This window comes from Symphalangus syndactylus, chromosome 9 (genome assembly GCF_028878055.3).
Source record: "Symphalangus syndactylus isolate Jambi chromosome 9, NHGRI_mSymSyn1-v2.1_pri, whole genome shotgun sequence".
Taxonomy (NCBI): domain Eukaryota; kingdom Metazoa; phylum Chordata; class Mammalia; order Primates; family Hylobatidae; genus Symphalangus; species Symphalangus syndactylus.
The window spans coordinates 16,985,208-17,010,486 of record NC_072431.2 but is presented as its reverse complement, the minus strand read 5'-3'; the positions used below and the strand labels follow the sequence as shown (position 1 = coordinate 17,010,486).

Genomic DNA, 25,279 nt, shown 5'->3' with positions numbered 1-25,279 from the left:
CACAATCATCCATCCATTAGAACTAACATTGTGTTTCAGTGATTCCCGCTTAGTATCTGACTGGTGATTCTTCTATTTTGTTTTCCAAATCTAAATATATTCTTAAACAAAATGAGTGGCACATATAAAGAAAGTTTGTTTTTTCCTCTTTATTATTGGAAAATTTATCTTTTATAGATTATTTATGAAATTGTTGAATTCACAATTGGTATGTCTTCATTCTTAACAAACAAAAAATACATAATTATTAAACCCATTTTATTGCAGTTGTAGAAATTTCCAAGACTTTTCACTTTTCCAGTTCACTCATGATTTTAATTAACTTATACAAATTATTCTGATAATAAGAAAATTTGAGAAACGCTGAAAAGGTTACAAATATATTACAAATAGCCAAATAGTTCATATCACTGGGGAACAACAACAACAAAAAGAGTTATGTTAATCAAATTTTAGGATGGTTTTCACAGTCATTTCAGCCTAAATAATATTTGCTGTGTTTTTAATATTTGTAATAGAAGTTGTACAAACCCTTAATTTATGTGATTTATAAGTTAATTATATGGCCTAAGATGTAGGATATTATGCTATTGTATTGTGCTCATTGCCTTCATATGGTGAAGGATGTTGAAATTTAAAAGCTTAAACATATGATAGAATTTCACAAAATACTTATGTACTTTAAATAGTTCATACATAGAAATCGCAACTTTTCCTCAATAGGATGAATATTGATTCATTCGTGACTACTTTAGACTTGGTGAAACAAACAAAAACTTAAAAAAAAATTTGGTGTAGTATCACTGCTTTAAATAGCTGTTTTATCTGAAAAAAAAAAAAAGAATAAAATTTCAGTAAAAGGGTTTGCATGAATAGCCAATAGACAGTTTGAAACATGGTACATCAAGTCATTGAATTGTTGTATCTAAGGTAAAATAATCTCAACACTTCTTTTTGGCATGTATGTTTATCAAATATAACCATGTGTAGGAGTATAAAGGATGCAGTTTATTTTGTATCTCCAACTCTAATGTCCAAATGAATGAGTTATGTGATATTGACAGATTTAGTGATTATCTGGTTTTTCAACCTTAATAAAAGCTTATTTCAGTATCTTATAGCTACACGTAGCCTTCACCATTCAATATGTTTTTGACTTCTCTTCAATATGTGTACAATATATCTTATTAAGAATTACATATGCACTGGGGACAGCGGCTCACACCTATAATCCCAGCACTTTGGGAGGCTGAGATGGGATCGACCTGAGATCACTTGAGCCCAGGAGTTCGAGACCAGCCTGGGCAACATAGGAGAGACCTTGTCTCTACAAATAATAAAAACAGGTTAGCCAGGTGTGGTGGCACATGCCTGTGGTCTTAGCTACCCTGGAGGCTGAGGCTAGAGGATCGCCTGAGCCTGGGAGGTTGAGGCTGTGGTGAGCCATGATGGTGCCACCTCACTCTAGTCTGAGTGACAGAGTGAGACCCTGTCTTGAAAAAAAAAAAAAAACCCATAAGAAATCACTGTCAGTGCTTTCCAATATGGTAGCTATGGGCACCATGTGGCTACTGAGCACTTAAAATCTGGCTAGTCCAAACTGAGATTTGCTGTAATTATAGTACAAAAAAGAATGTAAAATTTCTCAAAGCAATTTTTTAATACTACATGTTGAAATGGTCATATTTGAGAAATATAATATTACTCATTATTTCTTGTTTGATGAGCTTATTAGAAAATTAAAAATTGTATAAGCAATTTGAACAATATATCTTTGGGATAGTGCTGATCTATATGATTAAACATGTCATTGGGACTACCCTCATTCTGCCACCAACCTTTTCTTTACTTGTTTGCAAAGGTTATTCATATTGTCTGCCTCCCTCATTCTTTGTCATTTCCCCTGAGAGCAGACAGAGTTTTTAATTTACCTTTACATCCTACCCAGCACCTGGCACTGTGTTGGTACTTAATAAGTGTTGAATAAAGTACTCATTTTCCATACTTGTTTGCTCTGCATATATTCTTTAGCTGATTTTCTAATTCAGTATTTCTGGCCAGATGCATTAGCTTACACCTGTAACCCCAGCACTTTGGGAGGCCAAGGTGGGAGGATTGCTTGAGCTCAGGAGTTCGAGAGACCAGTCTGGGCAACATAGTGAGATCTCATCTCAAAAAAAAAAAAAAAAAAAAGAAGGAAACCTAATTTAGTATCTCCTTTCATTGATTCATTTCATTTCATTTAATGAAAGACCCAATATATCCACTGTTTTGTTCCAGTATATTTTAGGAAGATGAGTATATGAGCTTACAGTCTAGAAAGGGAGACACACATAGATGAGAAGGCCGTGAACTGTAGCAACCACATCTGTGTAACTATTCTCTATTCTTCTATAATGTGGTTGGACATAGTTGCTAATGTAATGTGGTTGAACACATTATAGAAGAATAATTACATAGTTGTGGTTGGTAATTAACTTAGTGATGATATTGAAAACAGATGAAACAGAAAGATTATCTTATAATTTCATTTATGCTGTTTGTAGAAACAATCTAAAAGTATGTTGGCAAGTTTGTTTAAAGCACAGATAGAGGGTATTAATTATGTAGACCAATGAAAGTTAAATTGTGGCTTTATTTTACGACTGTTGAAGCCAAAATACAAATTTAAAAAGCCCTGAGAGAGCTAGCTTACGGTATTCATGTAAAAAGTTTCCATTTTTTAAGCTAAGTTACCTGATTTCCTGTGACTCCTCAATTAGATTCTCAGGAAGATAGGAGCCTGTGATCTACCAGCTGTGATCCTGATTGTAATTAATATCATAGAATATGTAATTAATAACAGGTTGTAATTAATAACATAGAAGTATGTTACTTAAATTTCTTGTTTTCCTGCCATGGGATTGAATTTACTGTTAATTTTCTTTCTTTGATGGTGAATTTTCTCTCAGAATCTTTCCTGAATGTCAAGATTTCTGAATTTCAAAGTTGTATTATTTCTGTAATGTATTAGTTTTATAATCTGATACAAACTTTATTAAACCATTATGTATTAATTACAAGTTTTAACCATCTTAAGTATTTTCTCTTTGTGTGTATGTTTCTCATTGAATTAGGTGGCATTCTATTTATTTTTCATTTCCATGCCTTCTGATATTTTAGAAGAATTACATACAATTGTTAACAGAATAAGATTATTTGGGCCAAAAGAAAAGAGAAAAAGAAAAAAAAAGAGAAAGTGTTAGATACATTAGTATTTCTGAGAGATTTTTTTCCCCATAGTTGCTAACATTTCCTGGAAGAAAAAGTAAATGTTTAGGTAACAACTTGGTTGATTAGGTCAGCTGCACTGATTTTAGCTGTGCAACTATATGCTGACTATTGATCATCGAATAAATTTGTTCAGGAAATTGAGAAAATTTAAAATATGAAAACTAGAACAATAACTAGGAAAATAGATAACTTTCTTGCTTTTCTTAATATTTGAGAGAAATTAAAGATTTAAATTTGAATTGTAAGTTTGAATATGGTCCCAAGATGGTGATGTTATCTCACAGAAACGTAAGAGAAATCAAAATAGAGAAACTAGCTTTTAGCAAAGCAGATTCTAAAGATAATAGTAGCTAATATTTATTGTATATTTTGTGCCAATACTTTTCTAAAAGATTTATGTAACTTAGTTTTATTCTCTTAACATTTTTTTGAGGTAGATGCTATCATTTTGTACTCTTTACTGCTAGGAAAATTGATGAAAGGTTAAATATTTTGCTAAAGGTTGTACAGCTATATTGTGGAGCCAGAATTCAAACCTTGTAGTCTGTCTTCAGAATCCATGCACTGACTGTGGTTCTGCTTGGAAGGTCTAAAAATATATCAGTGATGTAGTGGTTAGACCACTTGGATGGTCAAAACTTTTATCTTGTACACACATATTAGGCAGATCTACTATAATGTTACAGAAGTTCCTCATAATGTTATGTGAGAGGGAAAAGCATATAATATGCATCTGTATTGCCTAGATGTTGTGGGGGAGCACATATAATACGCATCTGTTTGGAAAGCTAACCCTCTATTCCACAGAAAAGGGAAGCATAGTTGGAAATATTTAGTAATGGAAATAAGTATTATTTGTACACACAGAGAGAAAGACAGTATATACTATATTTAAATTACTTAAGGAATTGGTAGAAGTCATTGGGAGCAATCACTAGTCGACATTGTTCTGATTATTTCAAAACTAATGTTCATTAACAAAAAAGTTTTTACCCATTGAAAAAAGACATCTTTTGTTTAAAATGTGGAACTACTATAGAAATTCCATCATCACATCAAATTTGCACTCTAATAGGAAAAGGAACTCTTATATTTTGATGTTTTTATATAATATGGTGATGGATCATATAGGAAGGAAAGAAGCATTAAAGCATGCGATTTGGTTCTTTTTATATTTATAAAATTAGATGCTAAGGTGTAACCTTCTTTTCTCACTCCCCAAAAGACAGAATTTACGGAAGTAGTGAAGTTGTGTTATCAAGTATCAGAGAGCACATTAACAAACTGCCTTTACTATGTTCATTTTAGATATATATGCACTAAGTAGCACCTTCATCTTAAGAGGCAGGCGATCCATTTATTTGAATGTATTTGCCCCTAATACTTCTATCCCCCCTTTCTCTTTCCTGTCCCTGAGCTCCGAAGTAGCTGGGATGTTGCTATTCTGAGTAACCCCAGTAGGAACCCTAGAGACAATTCTAGCTCAACCACTCTGAAGAAACAGCTCTGTAAACAGTATTGACCCCCCAGGGGACCATCAAATCCGTTTACACAGATACCAGTTGTCACAAACTATTTACAAAGCCAGGCAGAACAGAATTTCCCAGCCTCTAAGAATCCCTATTTGATTCTAGCCACTGCCTTACTTCTGTATAGTGGTCATTAAATAATAGTTACTTTTGGCAATGAGTCATGATTTATTGGATAGCATCAATCTGAATATAGTATATATTAAAAAATGTTTAATTGTCTGAAGAATTGAACTCAAAGGGAATCTCAAAGCTTTCTTTCCTAGAATAGGCAATGGTATTATAATACTGTTAATTTTCCAGACTAAGGAATTGAGGGTTTAACAACAGCATTAGCATTGAGACAGTTAACAATACTGACACCTCCAGAAGCAAGCAATTATTCATTAGATCATGAAAATGGTTCATTGGAAACAGCATGAAAGTCACTAGAGAGATACAGGATATTCAAAGCATATAATGCAGCTGGTCTGTGCAGATGTATTAAGTACTAAGATTCTATGCCTAGATGAATAAACTGTCTAGCAATAGCAGTAGGTGGCATTTTAGGGTAATACCTAGTAGTAATCCATACTATCATTTTTCAGTTGATAGCAGGATAAGTTTATGTGGTAGTGATGGTATGAGACAGTAAATGCAAAAGTTGGGAATTATATTTGGTTTGAAGTGGTCGAATTCTTATGTCTAAATAAAACAGTGTGCCCACAGAAAAGCAAATAAAGAGATTGATAGTAATCATACATTTTTTCCTGTTTTTTAACTCTGAGAAAATAGTCAGACTTCATAACTTTTGAATGATGAAGAAGAGATTGACAGTTTATTCTTTAAGTCCATATGGATAAATGAAGTTGAATAGTATTAATTCAGTTAGTCGTAATGTTAGAAGAGTTAACAATGACATTGATTAAACACTAAAGTGGTTTACTAAAGAGAGTTTCCGTTTCAAACCATATGAAAGAGATAGAGGAATCAACAGGATGGTTTTATGTTTAAGTGTTCATCTGCCTAGAGATAAGAGTTTGAATCGAAAGTGAGTATCTTTCTATTTAACATTTATCTTATATTTTAAATTGACTAATATGAAAAACAGACCAATAGCTTCACTTTAATCGCATTTTATTGGCTTGTGTTTATATTTCTGTATGCAGTTCTTTTTAAAGTGATGGGGCAATACAAATAAGCTCAGCTAAAGCTCTTAGTAGCTTCATCTCATTATTGCTCATAAAGATCCTTCTCCTGGGCTGGAGAGTTTAGGAAAATAACTGAAGTCTGAACTTAGAGTTACTAACTGCTTTCATCTTCTCTTGGTTGGAAAAGGTACTAATTCAGAAATAAATTTGGGCTATGAATAAGATAAAGAAAATTAGGCAAAATGCAAGATGATAGAGCAGTATCTTAAAATTTGTCTTGAAAAGCCAAAGTGCATCATGCCTGTTACTTACTCACTAATGTTTCAAAAAAAATTGTAAGGTCAGGCATGGTGGCTTATGCCTGTAATCCCAATACTTTGGGAGGCAGAGGCAGGAGGATTGCTTGAGCCCAGGAGTTTGAGACCAGCCTGGGCAACATGGCAAGACCCCATCTCTGAAAAAAAAAATTAGTGAAGCATGGCAACACAGCACACAGCTGTAGTCTCAACTATTCGGGGGGCTGAGTTGGGAAAATTGTTTAAGCCTGGGAGGTCAAGGCTGCAGCGAGCCATGATTGTGCTACTGTACTCCAACGTGGGTGACGGAGCGAGACCCTCTCAAAAAAAAAATTGTGTAGATACTTATAGAAAGAATGGTTAATAGAGCAAGCATGATAAAATGTTAATATTTGGGGAGTCTAGGTAAAGGGCATACAGTAATTCTTTGTTTTGCAACTTTCTTATGAGACAATTATTTCAAAATAAAAAGGTACAAATGAGGGATTATCTAATTTCAGTTTTTGTCGACTTTCTCATTTAGCTTGCTTCAGTAGTCATCGAAATCTTTGACGTTTGGCTCTCATTTCTTCCCTCCATTTTCTGCCGTTTTTCTGGATGACTTCAATGCCTTCAATGGTGGTACTTTCAGCACTTTGACTTTTTGATTTTCTCCACTCCAAGTATGTTCACTTTTAATTTATTTCGTCAACTCATCTCCAGATGAGCCATACCTTGGACTTTGTCCTTAATACTGATTTTAGAAATTTTCTTCCTGACTATAACATCTTGTCATTTCAATACAAGAAATGTGTCTTCATTTTTCCTAAATTTATTTCTTCTCCTCTATATCTATTCCTATTCCTCCTATTCTCTTCTTATTTTTGTAGTCTATTAACTTTTTATTTCATCTAACTCTGGCTATCCTTTGGCAGTTTGCTACTTTGCATATCCCTACTTGAGCTTTTTTGGAGCAAATGCCTTTGTGAAGACTTCCTAGAGTCTTCCAGTTGAGCATTAGTACGTCTAGCATATTGTATGTATTTGGCCTCCATAGCCCAAGCATAGTCCTTATTATACTGTATTCAGATCATTAGATGAGTTTGCCATCCTCACTGTACTAGAGAGTCTTTGAGTGGGGTGTGTGTTTCTTATTCATCTTTGTTTTCCCAGTAACTACCACAAGACATATCACACTGTAAGTTTTCAATGAGCGATCAGTAAATTAATGAATAAATAAATTAGAGGAGTCAACCTTTTTATACAAATGTTTGAATACTAATGTAGTGTAATGCAGGATGGCAGAGAGGAGAGCATGGAGAGCCTTCAGAGGATTTAACATTGATTTGCTGGAATCATACTTGCCAAAATAGTTGGTCAAAAAAACAAGACAGGTAGGAAAATTTTTATAAATCAACCTTGTGTATTCTAAAGTAAAATTAAATTCTAAGACTGCGAGTCTGAGGTGGGAGGATTGCTTAAACCCAGGAGTTTGAGGCCAGCCTGGGCAACACTGCAAGATCCTGACTTAAAAAAAATTTTAATAAATTTTTAGTAGAAGAGTGTGGATAGTCTGATTTGCAGAGCAGGCTCCAAATTTCTGATGAGCCTTTTGAAATAGAAATCTAAAAGCTTTTACTACTGAACAAAATGAGAAATATCCAGAAATAGAGCCAAGTCACACAGTATGGGTTCTTTAAAAATACTAAACATTTATAATTAAATTTTAGAATGGAAGTCTAGAGTGTGTCAGAAATTGATGGATTTATTGTAATAAAACTTCAAGGGGTTATAATTACTAAGACCCAGGAGGGATCAACACAGACTCTTCTTATTAGGAAGCTCTTATTGGGAAGCTTCCACATCTCCTCTAAGATTGAAGAAGATAGTGTGGTCACAAGTTAAATAGTGGTAATTTATCAAGAGTTCAGGGGATCACAAAATTTCACATTAGGTTAAAGCCAAAGAAAGAGAACTATTAAACTAGTAAACAAATAGCAAGTTTAAATAGCAGGGAAAAGGCCAACCAAACACCAGGAGGTAAGGAATAAAAAACTGAAAGGAAAAATATACTGAATTAGACCTCGAAATATGGTGGTTAAAACTTGGGACAAGGCTGGGCGCGGTGGCTCACGCCTGTAATATCAACACTTTGGGAGGCCGAGGCGGGCAGTTCATGAGGTCAGGAGTTCAAGACCAGCCTTGCCAACATGGTGAAACCCTGTCTCTACTAAAAATACAAAAATTAGCTGGGTGTGGTGGTGCACATCTGTAATTCCAGCTAATCGGGAGGCTGAGGCAGGAGAATCGCTTGAACCTGGGAGGCGGAGGTTTCGGTGAGCCAAGATTGCGCCACTGCACTCCAGCCTGAGTGACAGAGCAAGACTCTGTCTCAAAGGAAAAAAAAAACAAAACTTGGGACAAGTTGTAGATGATGGTAAATTTGGTCTCAAACAGGCCAAAAAGAGTTGGGACTTAAGAGTCTGAAGCAGTTGTGGGGCTGTCATGGGGAACTGGGGGCTTTTATAGTTGGCAGTGGTCCATGGATCATCCTTTTTCCTTTTGAAGAAACATGTCACTTCATAAACTGAAGAAGAATGTGGGGCCTAAGAGTTTTTAAAAAATATGTCCCTAGTGGCAATTTTTGTTATTTTGATAATGCTTTCAGTAACTATTTCTGATTGCTTTTCATTTGAGTTACTTACAATGTTATGTTAGTGTTAGAAAGCATGGTCTGTTAATGATATAGAGGCTTTCCTTAGTGCCCCTTTATAAACTTTTCTCATTCAGATTTTGAGAGTTTCATTATACTAATGCCGGCCTATTACAGAAAAGTAGCATGGTGACCATCTAATGCAAACCAAGTAAGAATTTTGAGATGTCAAGAATGAACAAGTAATCTTCAGATGTATCTGTTCCTAAAACTGTCAAATGTAAATTAAAACAAAAAATGTTGAAATTTCACAGCTGTCTTACAGTGTGTGATTATGATAGCACATTGTCTCTTCTAATTCATTTCTTCAGAGTGATATGAGAGTAATTTACCAAAAACAAATGATACTGATCTAACTTCCAGCTACCAGTAAGAATAATGTCCAAGATCTGGAGTTCATCATTGACTATACCTAATTTCAGCATATATACAAGCAAATAATTTTTTCTTAAAAAATGAATATTTTTATGAGAGATTTTATTTATAAGCGCCCCCCTTTTTTAAAAAAAATTCTAAAACAACTCTCAGCCTGAGCAACATAGCAAGACCCCCATCTTTACAAAACACAAAAATTAGCCAGGCACAGTGGCACGCTCCTCTAGTCCCAGCCATTTGGAAGACCAAGGCAAGAGGATTGCTTGAGCTCAGGAGGTCAAGGCTACAGAGAGCCGTGATCGCACCACCACATTCTAGCCTGGGCAAAAGAGAAAGACCCCATCTAAAAAATAAAATAAAATAAAACAACTCTTCTGCCTCCAGGGATTTTAAGTTTGGCAGGTTAAAGAAGGCACTACCAAAAATCAGGGGAGGTTCATCTGCCTTTTAAAGTTCAAGAAATATTTCTGCTCTAAACAGTAAAATACTAGTTGCAATCAGTATTGGTGCCTGTTGAGCTGATTTACTAGTGAACCAGTTTGCTTTGTGTATGTATTTGTGTGTCATTTTCTCCCCAAAACTTTACTTTGTCATTAAATACACACTGTCCCTTTGAAATAACCATTATGTACTAGCTGTAGCTTAAGGTAATTTTTGTGAGATAGGTGTTGCAAAGTATCTTTTCTAATGTATAATACATATAGGATAAGATGGAGGTTAGAAATAATTCTTGTATTGTGTCCCTTTTAATATGATGATTATAAAAATAAGAGTTAATATTTACTGATGTGTCAGACACTAGGCCAAGTATTTTTGCATGCATTAATTTAGTCCTCAACAACAATATTACATACCCATTTTACAAAAAAGAAACTGAGGCAAGATGGGTTGAGCCCAAAGTGATGCACTTGGCAAAGCTGGAATTCTAACCCAGGCAGTCTAATACCAGAGTTGCACATACATTATCACTTCACTATAATTAACTTATTGTATACTATTTTCAGAAATCTAGAAAAATTAATCTAGAAAATAATACCTCCAAATCAGTGGTTCTCAGCCTTGAGCATATGCTGGAATCATTTGGGGATCTTCAGAAATATAGACTAGGTCTTACTCACAATTTCTGAAGTTCTGAGGATTTAAAAAAATCTCCTTAGGTTATTCAAACATGCAGCCAAATCGTGAACTACTATCCTAAATATCTATTGACTGTGGAAATCTTGATGGCAAAAACCCACTGTCCATGCTTATCTGATTACAGTAGGAGTAAGACTAGAAACTATGTTTAAAGCTATAAGAGTGTTTCCAAAAATATTTATTTGACTGAATGATTTAATATGTAGTTATGGTGTTTAATATGTCATGTGTTACTTGTTTGTTTAAATACAGACATAACCCACAGTTATCTTGAACAAGAAACTACAGGAATAAATAAAAGTACGCAGCCAGATGAGCAACTGACTATGAATTCTGAGAAAAGTATGCATCGGAAATCCACTGAATTAGTTAATGAAATAACATGTGAGAACACAGAATGGCCAGGGCAGAGATCAACGAATTTTCAGATCATCAGTTCTTATCCAGATGATGAGTCTGTTTACTGCAGTACTGAAAAATACAAGTAAGTGCTCACAGCCTTAGATCAGAAAGAATTGGGGCCGGGCATGGTGGCTCATGCCTGTAATCTCAGCACTTTGGGAGGACGAGGCAGGTGGATCATTTGAGGTCAGGAGTTTGAGACCAGCCTGGCCAACACGGTGAAACCTTGTCTCTACTAAAAATACAAAAATCAGCCAGGTGTGGTGGCACATGCCTGTAATCCCAGCTACTCAGGAGGTTGAGTCATGAGAATCGCTTGAACCTGGGAGGCAGAGGTTGCAGTGAGCTGAGATTGTGCCACTATACTCCAGCCTGGGCGACAGAGCGAGATTGTCTCAAGGAAAAAAAAAAGAGAGAAAGTTAGAATCGGAAGAACTTTTTCTTCCTTCCTCCCTTCTTCCCTTTCTTCCTCTCTCCTTCTTTCTTTTTGGTGTTGGCTAATTCTAAACTTATTAGAATTTGGCGCATCTACCAGGGTTTTCTACTGTTTCCGTGGTATGGATATAATATGTCTAGTTAACTAAATGAAAAAGCACAAAGTGCATCTGAAGAAAGACAGTGAGGTTTAATTCTATTTTATTCAATATTATTTTCTTTGACCTTTATGTATTTGGAAATAATGTTAAATTGATATACATGAGATATCATTCATGAAAGTAAAAAACTGGCAGCTCCAGGACAAAGTGAGCCGAAACATGCATTTTGGTTTGGGTTAGCGCTATTTTTGATTTAAATGAATTTGAATGCTTTTAAAAGGGCCTTGTGCCCTACCATTTGCCTTCCTTATTATTTTACATTTTCAGCTTTTACCCAGTCACCTTTCCTACCTAGCTCATGAAAGGATTTGAATTTGTGATACCTGATACTTTTACCCATGAGATTAAGGAACTTTGATAATTAGTCATGTGCTAGAAAAATATTATTAGATTTAAAAAGAAGTTTCAGTGACTAATATATTTTCAGTCTAGACAAAATAATATTTTACAGCATACTATTTTTAAAAGATTTTTGCATAGGAACTTTTATTCTGCTTACTTTCAAATTAGTCAGTAGATATGTTAATAGATAGTAACATATAATGAAATAGATATATTGATATGTTCCCATCCCTTTTTCAGATTCTTACTAAGGTGTAGGTTGGAGTACCTATTGAGGAGTAGAAGCACAGAAGAATGAAGTAGGGAACATTTTATAACCACATGGGTAAAGTAAATAGTAGAGATTGGGCTAAAGTCAGATTATGAGATATCTAGTACAATTACAGCAGGAGATATACATGGTAAATAGAGCTGCACTGACTGTCCCAGCCATCACTAAATTTCTTCTTAGTGACTCCAAAATGTACCTATGCTTACAAATTTAATATAAGGCCTTCAAAAAAACAGCGCGTCTCTTTTCCTTTCTCTTCCTTTATGCTGTTTGCTTACAAGTTGATACTGTTCTCGAGTAGCATACAAAATGTCAAAAAATTAGTTTATCTGACTCTGAAATGTTAATCAGTTTCTTTATTACAGCATTATGGAACACAGACATAATGATATGCATTATGAATGTATGACTCCTTGTCAAGTTACTTCAGACTCAGATAAAGAGAAGACAATAGCATTTCTTCTAAAAGAATTGGATATTCTCAGAACAAGCAATAAAAAGGTATAATATGGAAACTCTGATAATTGTATAGTATGATTTTAGCTGTTGATCTTCTAAATTTCCTTTGTTGCCCATCATAATTCAGTTTTATTTTGCACTTTAATCATTTAACAGTAGCTTTATGTTTTTGCCATACCTTGCCATCAAGGTATGGTTGAGTTAAGGGGTTGAAAATGAAAACATTTTTTTGGTTTCCTACCTTACTGGTCCACATTAGCACTTCCTTTTTCCTAAGCCCCTGGTTCCTTGTATATGTATCTTTAAAAAAAAAAAGATTCATTCAAGTTTTAGTAAAACTCTACTTCAGCATTATAGAGAATGAGAGATAGAATGCACTGGTTTCATGTTACTATCTTAATTTTTTTTCTTTATTAGTATCGGTGCCCTATATTTGACCTCAATGATATATGTAATTAAACATTTCAGTAGCAAGGCTTGAGAATATTGTCATTTACCTTGTGTTAATCTTATACTGCTGCATTTTGTCCAGTCCAATTTGTCACGTTATGTTTTATCTTCTGTTCTGACTCTTATTCTAGTTATAGTCATGTGATCATTATTTTATTAAATAATGTACATTTTCTGTGTCTTCTTCTTTTTTTTAACCTCCACATACTTGTCTGATTTTAATATTCTAGTTGTGTGACCTAATCAAACTGAAGCATGATGTTAGGAATGTTGATCATGTTTGGAGGAAAACAACTAAAATGACAAAAACCTAGGGAGGAATTAAAAAAACATGTGGAGGGATTCTGTATGAGATATTTTCTTTACTTTCATTTAGCAGTTATTTATTACATGCCAATTATGAGTCAGGTGTCAGTGCCAATTTAAATGGAATATGATGGGGTAGTATTCTCAAAGGGAGATTTGTATCAGATACTAAGATTATTGTCTTAATTTTGTTTCAGAATATTGGATTTACTAAGATAAACTGTAAAGCAGTGCTATGTATTATTTTATTAGGCAAATCCCTTCCAAATATTTTGCATTAAGAAAAAAGGATGAATGAGACTGCTTTTGCAGTAGTCATTTTTATTATTATTATTATTATTATTATTTTTTTTTTTTTTTTTTTTTTTTTTTTTTTTGAGACGGAGTCTCGCTCTGTCACCCAGGCTGGAGTGCAGTGGCGCAATCTCGGCTCACTGCAAGCTCCGCCTCCCAGGTTCCCGCCATTCTCCTGCCTCAGCCTCTCCGAGTAGCTGGGAGTACAGGCGCCCACCACCACGCCCGGCTAATTTTTTGTATTTTTAGTAGAGACGGGGTTTCACCGTGGTCTCGATCTCCTGACCTCGTGATCCACCCGCCTCGGCCTCCCAAAGTGCTGGGATTACAAGCGTGAGCCACCGCGCCCGGCCTATTATTATTTTTTTTGAGATGGAGTTTCACTCTTGTTGCCCAGGCTGGAGTGCAATGGCGCGATCTCAGCCCACTGCAACCTCCGCCTCCTGGGTTCAAGCGATTCTCCTGCCTCAGCCTCCGGAGTAGCTGGGATCACAGGTGCCCGCCACCACACCTGGCTAATTTTTTGTATTTTTAGTGGAGACGGGGTTTCCTCATGTTGGCCAGGCTAGTCTCAAACTCCTGACCTCAGGTGATCTGCCCACCTCGGCCTCCCAAAGTGCTGGGATTACAGGTGTGAGCAACCACATCTGAACTGCAGTAGTTATTTTTAAGAATAATGTTGGTCCTCTGAATTTAATTTGCCTATTCATGCGCATATACACATAAATTAAGTGTATATTGGGATGTTTTTACAATTTCTGTATAAGTACAGGTAATTATTACTTTGTAAATAACTTAAATTTTTAATTTTTTTCTGGAGTGACCTATCTAGGAAGTTAAATATAATATTATGTAAGAATTAAGAAAAAACCAAAAACTTTGAAATAAATTATATTTTTGCAATACATTTGTCATATAAGAATCCATGATTTTTTTCAATGTGCTTTAGCTTCAGCAGAAATTGGCTAAAGAAGATAAAGAACAGAGAAAACTAAAGTTTAAGCTGGAACTCCAAGAGAAAGAAACAGAAGCTAAAATTGCTGAAAAGACAGCAGGTATAGTAGAGGAGTATTAACACATGGCGTGAAGAATCACACACGAGGTTATTATATGATGTGTCTTGGTGAATACTAGCATACTGGCTTGTTTGCCAAAGGAGGGGAAGCTCTCCCTTTTTTTTTTTTTTTTTTTTTTGGCTGCTTAGAAAATAGGTGGCTTTAACATCCTGGTACTGGTATTAGTGAGAGCTTTACCTGTATTCATACTGATTTGGGCATTAAATGCATTGTTAACACCATGTCAATCCAATCACAAAAAGGTTGTTTGTTTTGTTGGAAGGGGCTGAACAAACAAGGGGAAATAATGATTACCAGTGCCTCTACCTTTCAACCAGCAGTTAAAATACCACTTATTGTTTTAGCTCGTAGAGAGGAAATACTTCTCCTTTGTATGAAGATAGTCACATATGCATTGCCAATGGAAACCTACATTTGATTAAAAAATCTGTATTGTGCAATTAATAAGTTTTCATCTGATGATGTAGATGCTAATAGAGATAATATTTTCCCTGAGATTAAAGTGAAAGGTTTCCAAACTTTCAGATTATAAATGATTACCTTAAATATATTCTGGAGTCTATCTTTACTCACAGGTCTTTGCAAGGAGAAATTTTTAAATGTATTTCTGATATGTTATAGATACAATGAAATGATTCTCAACAGTCTGTGAACTCCATCTGTGTATGCCACTGTGAATGTATCTCTCACATTGTTTTAGTATGTTAAGGAAAGAGAAATTTCATAGAGTAATAGACATTAGCATTCAGAGCCATTTTAGACATCACTGATTTTAACATTTTTATATCATTTGGAATGCTTTTAAGAAACAATTGAATTTTGCGATTAGTCTGAGGTTATAATCATGCTTTACAAGTCACTTAATGGGATTACATAGTTGAAAGAATTATTTTAGGTCAGAAATATGATTAACTAGTAGAGCTTGCTTTAAAATATGACTGTGGAAAATAGAACTAAACATTGCTATGAAGATATAACAAAGATGACCATAAATAAATACACCAGCTGAATACTAGATAGTTGCTTTTCTGTTAATGTTAAACTACCATAATGTTTTTATTTTTGTGTGTGGGAAAATATGACAGTAACATATTTTAAGGAAAATTAATAGTTTGTTAAAAATAAGTATTTCAAATATAAATTTAGAATAATTTGGCAATTTCTTGGCTTTTTATAATCAAATATATAAATATACTAATTGTTAGGATACTATTAGAAGAAATTTGTTTTGGATACTATTACAAGAATTTTGTTTTGATGCATTTGCATAATGTTAACTTTGCATATGTCTTACAGAAATAATTTAAGAAGATTTGGGTTTTTATAACCTATTGAAAATCATGAATTAATGTGTCTGTCCAGCCCATTTATCTCTTGGAGGGGAAACCTAATTAAGCAATAATGTTTACTCTTTAATTTTTTTTATAATGTAGCTAAGCAGATACTTCAAATATTTATTTATTGGTATATATTTAAGTGTTCCCATTTGAACAGTTTGAATCATGCATTCATAACATGGAAATAATTTGATTACTTTGTTATAATTATATTTATCATTAATAACAAAATATTAATAAATGTCAGTTATTTAAAAGATGTTTAATAAAATATTTATAGCATTCTAAATTGATGAAAATAACAGTGTTATTTAGTTTCTCTGGAACAAAGCAATCTAGTTAAAAGAGATATGTCCAACCATTTGCTTATAAAAATGACACAAAATGAAGATTCCCAAAGTTGTTTTAAGATATAAATTTTCAAAGTATATCTTTCCTCTTTAATATTTTACTTCTATCTCATTTTAAGAAAAGACTTAAATTATTTTGCCTATAACATTAGAAAGAATTATTATGTCAAAATAAAAATATGAATTGCTGAAGAAATTCATTGGTTTAAAACAACAAAAAATTTGGTAACTGACCCTTTGGTGGACTTTTGAACCTTTTCATATTTTCCCATTTTATGTATGGTCTTAAATAAACTTGTCTTAAATAAACTTATTTTCTATCTGATGAATAGGAGGTACAGTCAAAAAGCAAAACAGAACAACAAAAACTACCTTGTCAGTATCTTAATGGAAAAAAGAGCAGTATAGGACTATGAGTACATCTAATGAATTCTTTCTTTCTTGTAATGTGAAAGAACAAATAATCCACATATGCATGGATGTTTGTTTCTATGACTGCTCATTTTTGAATTTGACATAAAAAGTGTATTTGGCAAAATATGTTATAAGCCCGCACACATACATAAGTATTATAATGTAGTTAAGCAGAATATATATGTTTAAAAAGATCAAAATATTTCACAATAAAAGAAATACTTATAAAAACATCTGAACTAAACATTGGAAACACAAAATAGGAGACAATCTGTCTATAGATTTTAAAAATAAAATGTTAATTAAAATATGAGGTACCCTAAGGAAATAGTGGGCATTTTCTTAGAGTATGTAAAATACAGAGATTTGTATTTAAAGATATTCGTATAATATTAGTTGCAATAGCAAGAGAATTAAAAACAGTCTAACCATAAGGGAATTATTAAATAAGTTATGATACATTTATAATTTGAGACATCTTGTAATAATTAGGAATATTTGAGGATATGATAAAAACTTCATAACTATTAAGTGAAAGAAATAGGGGAAAAACTGTAGTATGGTTTTATAAAAATAAAAATATATATACATGTATATTGTATAAAATAAGAGGCAAATGTTGGTGGTCTTTAAGTGAAACTATTGATTTTTCAGTGAACAGTTTCTGCCTTTTTCAGATTTTCTGTAATGAGCATAGATTTAGTGTTAAAAAAAAACATTGCTTTCAAAAGATGTGATTTTTTTTTTTTAGAAATTACTTGCACTCTAATCTTAAAATTTGAGACATAAAGACTGTATGGTTTTATGAAAACCGTATGATGGCTGTGATCCAGTTTTGCCATTTTTTACCCATGTCATTTTTTTAGTCTTTCAGCTTTTCCTTGTATTTATTTTTATATCTTTATGTTTATTATGTATCATATATACATTAGTCCATCTTGTCTTCCAAGGTGGTTGTATAATTTATAAGAATCTGGTACAGTCAAGACCACATAAAACAAAAGATGTCCAGTTCTCTGTAGGCAGTTTGGAGCAATTGGGAAGAGCAAAATCCTTAGAGTCACGTTGATCCAGGTTCAAATTACAGCTTGGACACTTAATACTGATTCTCTACCATTGGGCACGTTATTTAGCCTCTTTGGGTTTATCTTCTCCCATGTAAAATGTGAATATTAACCAACTCACCACATTATTTTAAGGATTAGTGTTAATATGTAAGGACATGGTATATAACTAGTACTCAGTAAGTTGTGTCTCAAATTAATATTATTTTATTGCTTTTATGTTTATGAAATTCTTAAATCTTTGATGTCATCATTTCCAGCAGTTATGAAAAGACATTTTATTCTGTTTGGCTTTTAATTAAAAATTAATGGGCTACTGTTAATAGATTTTGAAAGGGCACTAAACTGAAAAATGGACAAACAAAAGAGGAAACAAAGTATTGGATTATTAATAAAATTGCAGTTGAGATATAGATATTTAATATCACTAATACATTTTACTCAAATGTGAATTGAAAATAAATGAAACGCAAAAGATTTGAGCTTTTATGCAATGTGTACCTATGATAAACGTTCATGTAGACTGTTACTTAGCTTCAAGTCTTTTTCCTTTGTTTCCCCATTGGTTTTTTCATAACGCAAATCTGTTATTCTAATGTGATTTTATGATAGTTTGAAACTCAGCTGTGCCCCCTATCATGTTAAAATCTCTGATGGTTGACTCCTTTACCTTTCTTTTCCTTTCTCACATCACCATCATTATTGTCATTGTCACCATCTTTGATACTGTTTATTAAGCACTTAAATGTTTCAGAGGAACTATGCTTACTTCTTTACAAATCAAACAAATATTTATTGTGGACTCATTATGTTCTAGGCACTGTGCTAGACACTGAATATAGATCAGCATATAAGACAGATTTGGGATCTCAGGCATTTTTTTTTGCCCGGTATTACTTCTCAATCATAATACACCATACATGTTGTAAGTAGTGGTTAAATGCGCAGACTTTGGATTCAGACCTTTGTTCTAATCTTTTTGACACTTCTCATGTGTAATGACAGCCTCACTAAGCATTAGTTAAAATCTACTATAGGTTGTGATGCTTCGGTGAGATAATGTTTATGAAGTGCTTAACCCATAGAAGGCACTCAATAAATAATAATTATGATGATAGGATGATGATGTAACCATCTTGTTTTCTCAAGGCTTCTTCATCTAATAGAGGACATACTCAAAGTGTTCCTAATTGTGTGGTTATGTAAATTACTATCCCATACTAATTATATAGATAAGTATGGGATAGTTATTTATATATGGTTTTGTTTCACAAGGAATTGATTTTTTCTTTTGTTAAAATAGTTTACAAAGAATTTTTATGTATTATTTAATTTGATCCTCAGTTTTGAGTTTTCCTAGATTTTTAGAATTAACCTTATTTCAAAAGTGTGAAAATATTTTTTTAAAATTTAAAATCTCTAGAAAAAAGTTAAAATGTGTAATAAATAGATCTTATTTAGTCTTAGGAAAGCTGAAATGACCATCTCACTCCTTATGTGTTAATGATTTACTTCATTGTAGCTGTTTAAGACTTTTTACTGAGTTTTAGCTCATTAAATTATACATGTGGGTAATATTATTTGAAAATTGTATGAATGACCTTCAAATACTAGGGGATGTTTTAGAGAAGCAGAGAAGAAACATTGCATTTTTGTTCTTTAAGTATGTATCTCTTCTCAGCTAAAAAAAGTCATTAAAACACAAGCATTTAAAAATTTGTTTTAGTTAAATTGAGTTTAACAATGAGATATAGTATGCTATGGCCTGATTTGCATCCATTAATTTGCTCTTATACCGGTGATTATGTGTTTTTATGCCTTTTAAAAATAGGTTGTTCAATTAAACCTTTCATTTTTCCTAAACAGTCCCAGTGGGCATTATCTAGTGTTTTTTGTCTCTTTAATTTTTGTTATTCTATTAAATTCTATTCTATTGCTTTTATAGTATGCACATGATGCTTGAATTTTACATAAAAGTATTTATTTAAATAGTGTTTTATATGTTATTTTGTGATACTTAAAGTATTTGTATTTCTTTAAAAGCCTTATTTTTCTATTTCTTCAAAGCTCACTTTAGAGCCTCTGCTTTACATGTTAGTTATTTTTCTTTCTTGCATGTCATCCATTAAAGATTAGCTGTGGAAGGTTGGAGCATGGAGAGATTATGAATGACAGAACAACTCCTGTAGAATAATAATCAGTTTTTGGTATTTAATGCTGTTTGACTTTTGCAGACACATTTCTTATTAACCTTTGGTACAAAGAGAAATCCAGGTTCCTGATATCTCATGGAGAAGATGAATTTGAGATCCTCTTCCAATTAAACTGAAATAAAGCCAATATTAGGTTTTAGCCAAAAGAACTCCTTAGTTCCTAAGTCTTGTGTTTTTAAGTCTCTCTCTCTCTCTCTCTCTATCATCTGATCTAACTGCATTTTAACATGTAATTCAATGGTTACATAATTTGCTTAGCTTACTTGTACTGATGATGCAAGCATTTGATTTTTCTCTTTAAACATAGATTTCTTTCTCTGCATGCAAATTTAGACTGATATTTTATAAATTAAAAAATATATTATCGGTATATTTTTTATTACAGAGAATGTTTATTTTCTTTTGGTAGGGAGAAGAGGAGTTTAATTGTGATTGTTCAAAGGATCAGTACACAGAACCCTGAAACTTAACAACTTAAGTTTTTCTATTCAGTTTAAAATGTAAAGGGCAAAAATATAGATTTGTAATCTACCATTATAGCAAGTATATCAAGACACCCCAGTGGATTAAAATGGGAAAAAATTATATTATAGAAAATGTTTACATTATTCTCTTGTAAAAAGATTATCTGTTACTATGTATCATATCTCAGATGACGTTGACCATCTAATTAAGAGGAACAAGAATTAATTTTCTTTACCAGAATAGAAAATGGCATAATTTTTATCTTTAAGAAATAATACACATTGGAATCTAATTTTTGTGTATATAATGGGCATCAATAAAATGTGATAGCCTTTAACCTAATACTTGAATGCCTTAATGGTATTAAATTGTAATGCTACATTAAATTTATATCTATATTTATTTTTTTAATTTGAAAAGAAAAAGGATTTCAAGAATATGAACACTAATTTCAGATAAGAACATGAAGGCCCAGGTCTGTGAAACACAGCAGGTAGAAATATTGATAGACTATTGATTATATTACTATCTTTGGCTACAGAATTCTATGGATATGAATCAGAATGAATTCTGACGAGTGCCAGGTCAAATAATACTTGAGGAAAGAATATGACCAATTTGTAACCTTGCTTCCTAGAAAAGTTTGTTTTTTTTCTGGAAAAGCAGTAAAATTGGAGTAGATGGAGGATCCATTATACGTAAGAATGGCCAACAGCTGGAAATATTTTATTGGGTTTAACATACAGTGGACTTTAGCATAATGTCAAGCATTTGAAAATATATGTAATTAAGGTATTTAAAACATAAAAATAACAAAAATAAAACTTTTCAGAAAGTTATCTAAAGACTTTTTCACATGTCTAATGATTCTAAAGAGGAAATGAGATTAGAAAATGTATAGATAGCAGTTATATTTCAAAGAATTTTCATATTAGTATCAAATTTAAGGCTGATAGTCTGTTTAGTAAATAAAAATTTTTAAGTTATATTTCAAAAGACATACAATTATCAATACTGATTTTAATGCTTCAGGGATAAACTTTTCTCTTTCACATTGGAAAATGTAGCTCCAATATCACATATATTAAATCTTTGAATGTAAGCATAGAGCATATTTTCAGAAAATTTTTTATATAGTCTTTGAGTTTTCTGTAGTAAATACATGTGTATAGTAATCGAGGGTTTTTTTAAAAATGCTTTTGATTCATTGTCTTGCTACTGAAACATACTATTTTGCATAATTTTCAAATTAATCTTGAACACTTTCTGTACTGATACTGAGTGTATAAATTTACAGCAACTTTACAGAGGAAAATTTGACAGTATATATTAAGAGTTTTAAAAGCTGACTTTTAATCTAGCCGTCATACTTCTAGTAATTTTCTGAAGTAATTAGGTATGCATATACATAAAGACATGTATACAAAGATATCCATTACAGTGTTGTTTATATAGCCAATAGTTGGAAACTGTGTACAATCTAATATTAGGAGCATCTTAGTTGAATCACATATAGCATGTCCAAATGATAAAATTTCATGTGCTATTTTATATTTTTTAAGAATACTGAAGAATATAGGGACATATGCTGCTTATTTTAGTTACAGGGTTACAAAGCTATACTAAATATTTTCTCCTTTAAATTTTTATGAGCTTGTACTACTGTTTAATCAGAAAAATTTATTTACAAAGTAATTGTATAAAATGTTGCAAAGTCCAGTTTTAAAAAAACAAATAGTCCGGTCTATGAAAGAAGTTCTGGAGTAATAAGTAGAATTCAGCGTTGTTATGCCAAAAACAGAAACATCGAACTAATTTGAGTAGGTTTTGGTTAATTTTCTCCTGGTGTGGGGCATCTACCATCTATTTTAAAATTTCCAATAGCCAGTTTATGCCAAGAAGGAAAAATTACAATTATTAAGGAAATTAAAATATATAATGTTTGTAGTTCTAGAATATGTATGTGGTGGTTTTATAAATGTTAATTGTTCTCATATTTGCAAGAAATCAATTTAACATCATTAGAATTCTTCTCCACATGGTTATTTCTCATGTAAAACTGTAATGGTAGATATTCATAGAATTTGAGATTCTTTCGTATGTAGTAAAGTCTGGTCTTTTACAAAATTATTGTCTATATTATATTGCTTAGAATTTTCCAATATGAATTATTATTTAATATGTTTAAAATCCTAATGATTTCTTTTTCCTTTTTAATTTAGCCTTTTATATTTACATAACTACCATAAGATGTTAACAGATGGATTCTTTTTCCTGCGAAATGTCTATCGTCCAAATTATGTTATTTAGAGAATCATGAGCCAATGTTTAAACTAGAATGTTATCCAAGGTACTGTCTCACTTGTACTGTATTTTAAAAGTAGTTTGAAAAGTGTGGAATATGGATTTGTCAATAGACTTGGGTCTACTAAGAAAATATGTACTCTGCCTTGACTCAATAAACTCATACTTAGTATGGTTCAGCTTCTTCATATTTACTCTTGCCCATATTAGAAAACAATTAGCTTACTAAACAAATTTGAGTATTTGGTTGAGGGGGGTACGGGTGATCCTCTCTGAATCTTTCTCATTTGACTAAGAATTATAGGATATTTGATAACCGTGTTTAAAAATGGAGATATCCAAATATTATTGTAAACACCCAATGATTTGTTTTACCTACAATATAAGTATTTTACTTGGTTGGCTTACATAGTAGCTAATAATATTTGTTAATGTAATTTAACTGCTGTGAACCTTTACTGAACAAATATTGAAATTTATTCAAGTCAAAGAAAGAGAATCTCTAATGACTTTTGTTAAAGCTTCTATTTAATAGTTAAGGAGAAAAGTTTGTATGACATACGAGATGCAATTAACAGTAGATTTTACATTTAATAAAAAGAAAGAAGCATGCGTATTTGCTTTATTCATTCCATCATAATTTGCATTAGAGCTGTGGGTGTTTAATGAGCAAATTCCAACTAAAATGCTATATTGATTTTCTAGTGCACTTTGTAATAGTCATCTACCTTGGAAAAGCTCAGTGTTTACAATTAAGTTTTCTTTACTAAAAATGTTTGAGAGTTTCATACTGATCTTTCAAAAGTACTGAATTCCAGAATCAGGGTTTTTTATAATTAACAAATTTCACATCTAACCTAATAGATGTTAAAAATTTTCATGCAATAAATACCTTAATTTTGGTTTTGAGGGTTTTTTTGTTTTATTTTTAATTGACAAATAATAATTGTATATATTATTCCCTTAATTGATGTATGATTTGCAGATTTATGAAGTGCAATTTGATGTTTCAGTACGTGTACATACATTGTGAAATGATCAAATCAGTCTGATTAACGTATTCACCACCTCAAATACTTATTGTTTCTTGGCGATAAGGGCATTTAAAATCCATTATTTTAGCTTTTTGAAATATACGTTACTCTTCATTATAAGTCACCTTGATGTGTAATAGATCACCAGAACCTATTCCTCCTGTCTAACTGAAAATTGTATTTTTTGACCAATATCTCTCCTTTCCTCCTCCACCCTCACCCCCAGCCTCTGGTAGCTATTGTTCTACTCTCTACTTATGTGAGTTCCACCTTTTTAGATTCTACATATGTGAGATCATGAGGTATTTGTCTCTCTGTGCTTGGCTTATTTCACCTAGCATAATGTCCTCTAGGTCTATCCGCATTGTTGCAAATGACAGAATATCCCTTCTTTTTTTCAGCTTTTCCAGCTGAAAAACCTGAATCCTAGCTTTTAAAGGCTGTATTGTATTCCATTGTACCACATTAAAAAAACTCATTTATCCATTGTTTGGCACATCAGTTGTTTCCATATCTTGGCTATCATGAGTAATGCTGCAGTGAACATGGGAGTGTAGGCATCTCTTTAACGTACTTCTTTCAACTCCTTTGGATACATACCTGAAGTGGAACTGCTGAATCACATGGTAACTCTACTTTTAGTTTTTTGTGGAACTTCATACTGTTTTCCAAAATGGCTGTAGTAATTTAGAATACCACCAACATAGTGTAATGGTTTGTTTTTCTCCACATCCACACCAACGCTTGTTATCTTTCGTGTTTTTGATAATAGCCAATCTAACAGGGGTGAGGTGATAGTTCATTGTGATTTTAGTTTTCCTTTCTTTGGCTATTAGAGATGTTAAGCTTTCTTTATATCACTGTTAGCCATTTGCGTGTCTTTTTTTGAGAAATATTTGTTAGGTTCTTTGCTCATTTTTATTTATTTTATTTTATTTAGTTTTGAGACTGAGCCTCACTCTGTCGCCCAGGCTGGAGTGCAGTGGCACGATCTTGGCTCACTGCAACCTCCACCTCCCGGGTTCAAGCGATTCTCATGCCTCAGCCTCCCAAATAGCTGGGATTACAGGCGCATACCACCAGGCCTGGCTAATTTTTGTATTTTTAGTAGAGACAGGGTTTCACCATGTCTAATTGTTATTGAATAGTTCGAGTTCCTTGTATATTTTTGGTATTATTCTTTTAATTAATGTGTCATTTGCAGATATTTTCTCTTACACTATAGGTTGTCTCTTATTATTGTTTTCTTAACTGTGCAGAAGCTTTTTAGTTTGATGTAATCCTATTAGTCTTTTTTTATTTTTCATTGCCTGTGCGTTTGGGGTCATATTCAAGAAGTCTTTGTTTAAACCAATGTCATGGAACTTTCCCCCTGTTTTTTCTTCTAGTAGTTTTATAGTTTCAAGTTTTATATTGTAGTCTTTAGTGCATTTTAAACTGATTCTTGAATAAGGGATGAGAGATGATGAC

General features: G+C 32.6%; 1 protein-coding gene across 7 annotated transcripts in view; it reads left to right on the top strand.

Moving 5' to 3' along the window:
• Positions 1-25,279, top strand: part of MIPOL1 (mirror-image polydactyly 1) — a 381,774-nt gene that overhangs the window by 67,249 nt on the left and 289,246 nt on the right. For all 7 annotated transcript variants that reach the window (XM_055291493.1, XM_055291496.1, XM_055291492.1 and 4 more), the window contains exons 4-6: positions 10,685-10,916; positions 12,409-12,544; positions 14,502-14,607. In XM_055291493.1, coding sequence (XP_055147468.1) covers positions 10,685-10,916; positions 12,409-12,544; positions 14,502-14,607 — 474 coding nt within the window. The remainder of the gene's footprint in view (positions 1-10,684; positions 10,917-12,408; positions 12,545-14,501; positions 14,608-25,279) is intronic.